The sequence below is a fragment of the Grammomys surdaster genome, unplaced genomic scaffold (genome assembly GCF_004785775.1).
Source record: "Grammomys surdaster isolate TR1022 unplaced genomic scaffold, NIH_TR_1.0 129, whole genome shotgun sequence".
Classification (NCBI taxonomy): Eukaryota; Metazoa; Chordata; class Mammalia; order Rodentia; family Muridae; genus Grammomys; species Grammomys surdaster.
Genome location: NW_021604587.1, coordinates 20,347,601 through 20,352,047, shown reverse-complemented (window position 1 = coordinate 20,352,047; position 4,447 = coordinate 20,347,601). Strand labels below are relative to the sequence as shown.

Sequence of the window (4,447 nt, the reverse complement as noted above, 5' to 3'; positions counted from 1 at the left end):
TGGTGTGGCCACACACACACACACACACACACACACACACACACACCAGCCACACACCAGTCACAATAAAATGACTTCATTGCTTGATGCTGTAATGAATCATAATGTAAATATCAGATATGCAGGATACCTGATATGTGATACCTCCCCCGGGGGTCTTGACCCATAGGTTGAGAACTTTGATTTGAGCGGCTTCCTTACATGTGCTCACATGGAGCTGCCCATCATGCATTTGTACTAGGCAGCCCTACTATGTAATGTGGCTAGAACAGGGATCTAGGGTAGGTGGTGGGGGGCGTCCAGCTTCTTCAGCAGGCTTGCGTTCCTTATAACAAGTTCTCCAGGGCCAGACCAGGTGCTGGGGGAAGCTCACTATCCATAATGTAGGAAGAAGTTAGGTAGTGGCTTCTCTGTGGAGTTTCAGGGTGCAACTAACAGGACTCCAGGCTGCAGGGATGAGATGGGAAAGACACTCAGCCAGGTTTCCGCGTGCTCAGTGGTATGTACTAGCACACAAAACTGTTCCAAATGGAGCAGGATTCAGGCCTCTTTTACAAAGTGCATTCTTCCCCCCTATGAACTAACTACTGGGAAGTGGTGGGTAGAGCACCTGGGAAGTAAAGGGCCTGGGCATGGACTCCAGAGAGGACCAGCTATGACTAAGGAAGACTATTTTTTGGTTTGGTTTTGTTTTCAAGAAAGGGTTTCTCTATGTAGCCCTGGTTGTCCTGGAACTCACTCTGTAGACCAGGCTGGCCTTCAACTTAGAGATCTGGCTGCCTCTGCCTCCTGGGATCAAAGATATGCACCATCACCACCCAGCTCTAAGTCAGACTCTTAACACACACTGTGGTGGTTTGAATGTAATTGAGCCACGGGAAGTGGCACTATTAGATGAGACTTTATTCAAGGAAGTGTGTCACTATGGGGCGGGCTTTGAGGTCTCCTCTCGTGCTTAGGCTCCACCCAGTGTAGAAGAGAGCCTCCTCCTGGCTGCCTTCCAATCAAAATGTAAAACTCTTGGCTCCTCCAGTCCTATGTCTGCCTGCATGCTGCCATGTTTCTCACCGTAAGAATAGAGCGAATCTCTAAAACTGTAAGCCAACTCCGGCTAAATGTTTGTCCTTATAAGCATTGCTTTGGTCTTGGTGTCTCTTCACAGCAATAAAACCCTAACTAAGACACATATCTTGGGTTCTGAGTGTGCATTTTGGGGAGAAATTGGTGATAGTCACAGTATATCCCGTTGAACAAGCACCTGCATGTGGCTCTCCATGTGCAGGGCCCAGTTTGTCCTGAGATGTTTGGACCTTAGATTCCCAATGGGATGGTCAATAGACTTGGGGAGGGAGGGACCAACATCTCAACAGCTTAGATACCTTCTAGTCCCACTGCTGGCCCCTGAGGTTAGACTGTTGCCTTTCAGATTTTAACATTTTATTTCCTCCTCCCTGGCTGTCCCAGACAAAGCTTGCTCAGTGCAGGTACCTGGGTATGACTTGTAAAACCCTGTGTCCCTAATGCTCAGGAAACACATTAGACTCAAGCCAACTGTGAGATGTGACCTGAGTATGAGACCCTGGGAAGCCAAGTGGGAAAAGTGTGTGGCCTTGTTGGAGGAGGTGTACCACTTGGGGTGGCCTTTAGGTTTCAAAAGTCATGCTGGGCCCAGTATCTCTCTCCTCCCTCCCTCCCTCCCTCCCTCCCTCCCTCCCTCCCTCCCTCCCTTCCTCCCTTGCTCCCTCCCTCAGTCTCTTCTTCACTTCCTCCTTTCATTGCCTTGGTCATGGTATTTCTTCACAGCAATAGAACACTATGACCCAGACTTAGTTATCAAGGCTTAAAACGATCCCAGGGGTAGTCTTGGCAACATTTCATGATAGTCAATAAAAAATGATGGCCAGATGCATGGGCCAGCAATATCAAAGTGATAGACTCCACACTTCCCACTGTCCAACCGTCTTTTATTTGTTTGAGGTCATTCAGCAAATACTCAATGGTGAAAATCACAGACAGCTCCCAGGTTAAAAAAAAAAAAAAAGATAAATGGTGGCTTTTCAAGATGCCGGGGGAATTAGTGACTGATACAGTGTAGAAGCTAAACCTGCACACACACACATCCATGTCCCAGCCCCACCCCCAAGATGCCTCAGGGCCCCCCCCCCCCATCCCCCCCATACACACAAATGGAGAAAAGTTAGATTTAGTTAAGTTCCTTTTGGTAATTAGACAGCTGGACTGTTGAGTGAGGACACTTGGCACGCAGGGGCCCTTGGCAAGGGGCTGAGATATGCCCAGATGGTGATAGGATGGAGGGCCCAGCTAAGTCCGCAGAGAGTTCACTAGACTTCTGCTTTTCTTTTCACAAGGCCTGTCCTTCGAAGAAGCCCAAATGCCCCCAAATGAAAACACCTTTCCATGATGAATCAGTCTGGCCCTGGCCAGGCCCCCAGGAAGAGTTGAGAGCACACAGAAATGAGTGTAGACCTCCATCTAGGCCCTTTCACAGCCCCTACAATAATATAGCAGCTGCTGCTTCTCCAGTGTTTCTGGGAGGATCCTGAAGGTAAATCTAGGTTCCAATCTCCTTCACTGAAGTCTTTTCTAAAGGATGAAGATGCCTCTGGTCGTTAGGAAGTTGGTCTTTGAGGCTCTACACAGGTGCGCCAAGCATACCTTTCTGAAAGATCCAGCACACGCGTCTTTCCCATTCTGACTCCCCAAACCCAGCAGTTTATTTCTTCCACAAATTTACCCTCAAATTATGTACATTTTCCTTGGGCCCTTAATACAGAGGAAGTAGGAGTGTGATGGGGAGGAAGGCAGGTCTCAACAACTTCTCCAGGGCTATAGCACAAGCTACAAGCAAGGTATGTGTAAGGTCAGTATATTGTCAAGCCTTTGTGGAGCCTTGCCTGTTTGAGGAAATAAGACACTATGTCCTAAACCTATCGTACAGAGCACCATTAACAACCAGAACCTAAACAGGCACCACAGCAGGGATGGCAATCGGAACAGTGCCTGAGAGGTTCGAGGTTAGTTTTCTAGAAAAGTCGAGCTCAGCTGAGTTCACGGTTGGGAAACTCCAAAAGGCAGTCATCTTCAGGGCAGCTGGGGTGGGAGAAATCTTCAGGGGAGAAGAAGGAGCAGTCATCTTTGGTGGGGGGATAGTTTTCTCATAGTCATCACAAGGAGTAAAAACGTCCAAAGATAACAATGCCAAAGTGAGCCTCCTCATCATTCCAGAAAGATGGTCTGCTGGCCCTGCGGGTGGCTTGCTGGGTTTATCACCCAGTTGGCAGATGGCAAGACCTGCTTTGAGGGATAATCATGCGGCCTCCAGGGTCTTACTGGGCTTGGTTCTCCCTGCACTTCAGTGGTAATAGATGCTGAAGGCATGCAGGATATAGAGCAGCGTGGTGAGGAAGGCGAAGAACTAGAAGGAAAGACGGAGAGTCAGGGTCAGTGCAGGGTAAGTACCAGGCAGCTACTCCATCCTCTAGGGATGCTTTCTCCTTAGGCATTGCTAGGGCTATACAGTTTCTAACTGTTCAGCTCCTGGACTTCCTCCAATTGCAGCCTGGGCCTCCACTTGGCTTCGAAGCTACTCTTCTCTCTCCGTGAGCTGGAACCTAGGTCATGCTGAGCTGTCTCTCTGGGCCCATTTCGATGTGTGTCTCTGTGCTCTGGCAACTTCCACAGCTATGCTCACTGGCCCAGAACTCTGCTTGGAGAACCTTGCCTGTGAATGTCTCGGGTTCTTCTCAAGCTCTTAATGGCCCAAGCTGATCTCCTAAATCCTCTACGCTCAGTCAGCCCCAGGATTCACATCCCCTCCAGCTTCCAGTGATACAAACCTGAGATCTTTCTTACTCTCCATCTGTCAAGGCTGAAACCAGCTTCAAAGTCTGCTATCTTGCTAGCTCTTGGTACATCTGTCTCCTTTGCTGCTATCATCCCTCTCTAGACTCTCAGGGCCTCAGTTCATCTCCTGCCTACTCTGCCTCTTCTATTTTGTTGCAACAGGAAAACATGACCATAGCTAAAATGGAGCTTAAAATGGCACAATGGCTTTCCTTAGGATGAAAGTCACTCTAGCCTCACTGTCCTTCTGTCTACTTACCCTCTGTTCCATCCACTCACCCATCATCCACTAATCTACTCACCCATCATCCACTTATCCATCCATCCATCATTCATTCATTCATTCATTCATCATCCATCATCTATTCATCCACTCACCTGACATCTATCCAGCCATCACCCATTCTTCCACCCATTCACTCTCCAACTCATCCATCTATCCACCCACCCATCATCCATCCATCCACACATCCATCCATCCACCCATCATCCACCCACCCATCAACCATCCATCCATCCATCATCCATCCATCCACCATCTACCCACCCATCATCCATCCATCCATCCATCCATCCATCCATC

The 4,447-nt window shown here is 48.7% G+C and overlaps 1 protein-coding gene across 1 annotated transcript in view; it reads right to left on the bottom strand.

The window, feature by feature from the left end:
* Nucleotides 1-3,373: 3,373 nt before the first annotated feature.
* The window catches only part of Mall (mal, T cell differentiation protein like), a 24,749-nt gene continuing 23,675 nt past the window's right edge, over nt 3,374-4,447 (bottom strand). Inside the window, exon 4 of the mRNA XM_028754010.1 lies at nt 3,374-3,436. Coding sequence (XP_028609843.1) covers nt 3,374-3,436 — 63 coding nt within the window. The remainder of the gene's footprint in view (nt 3,437-4,447) is intronic.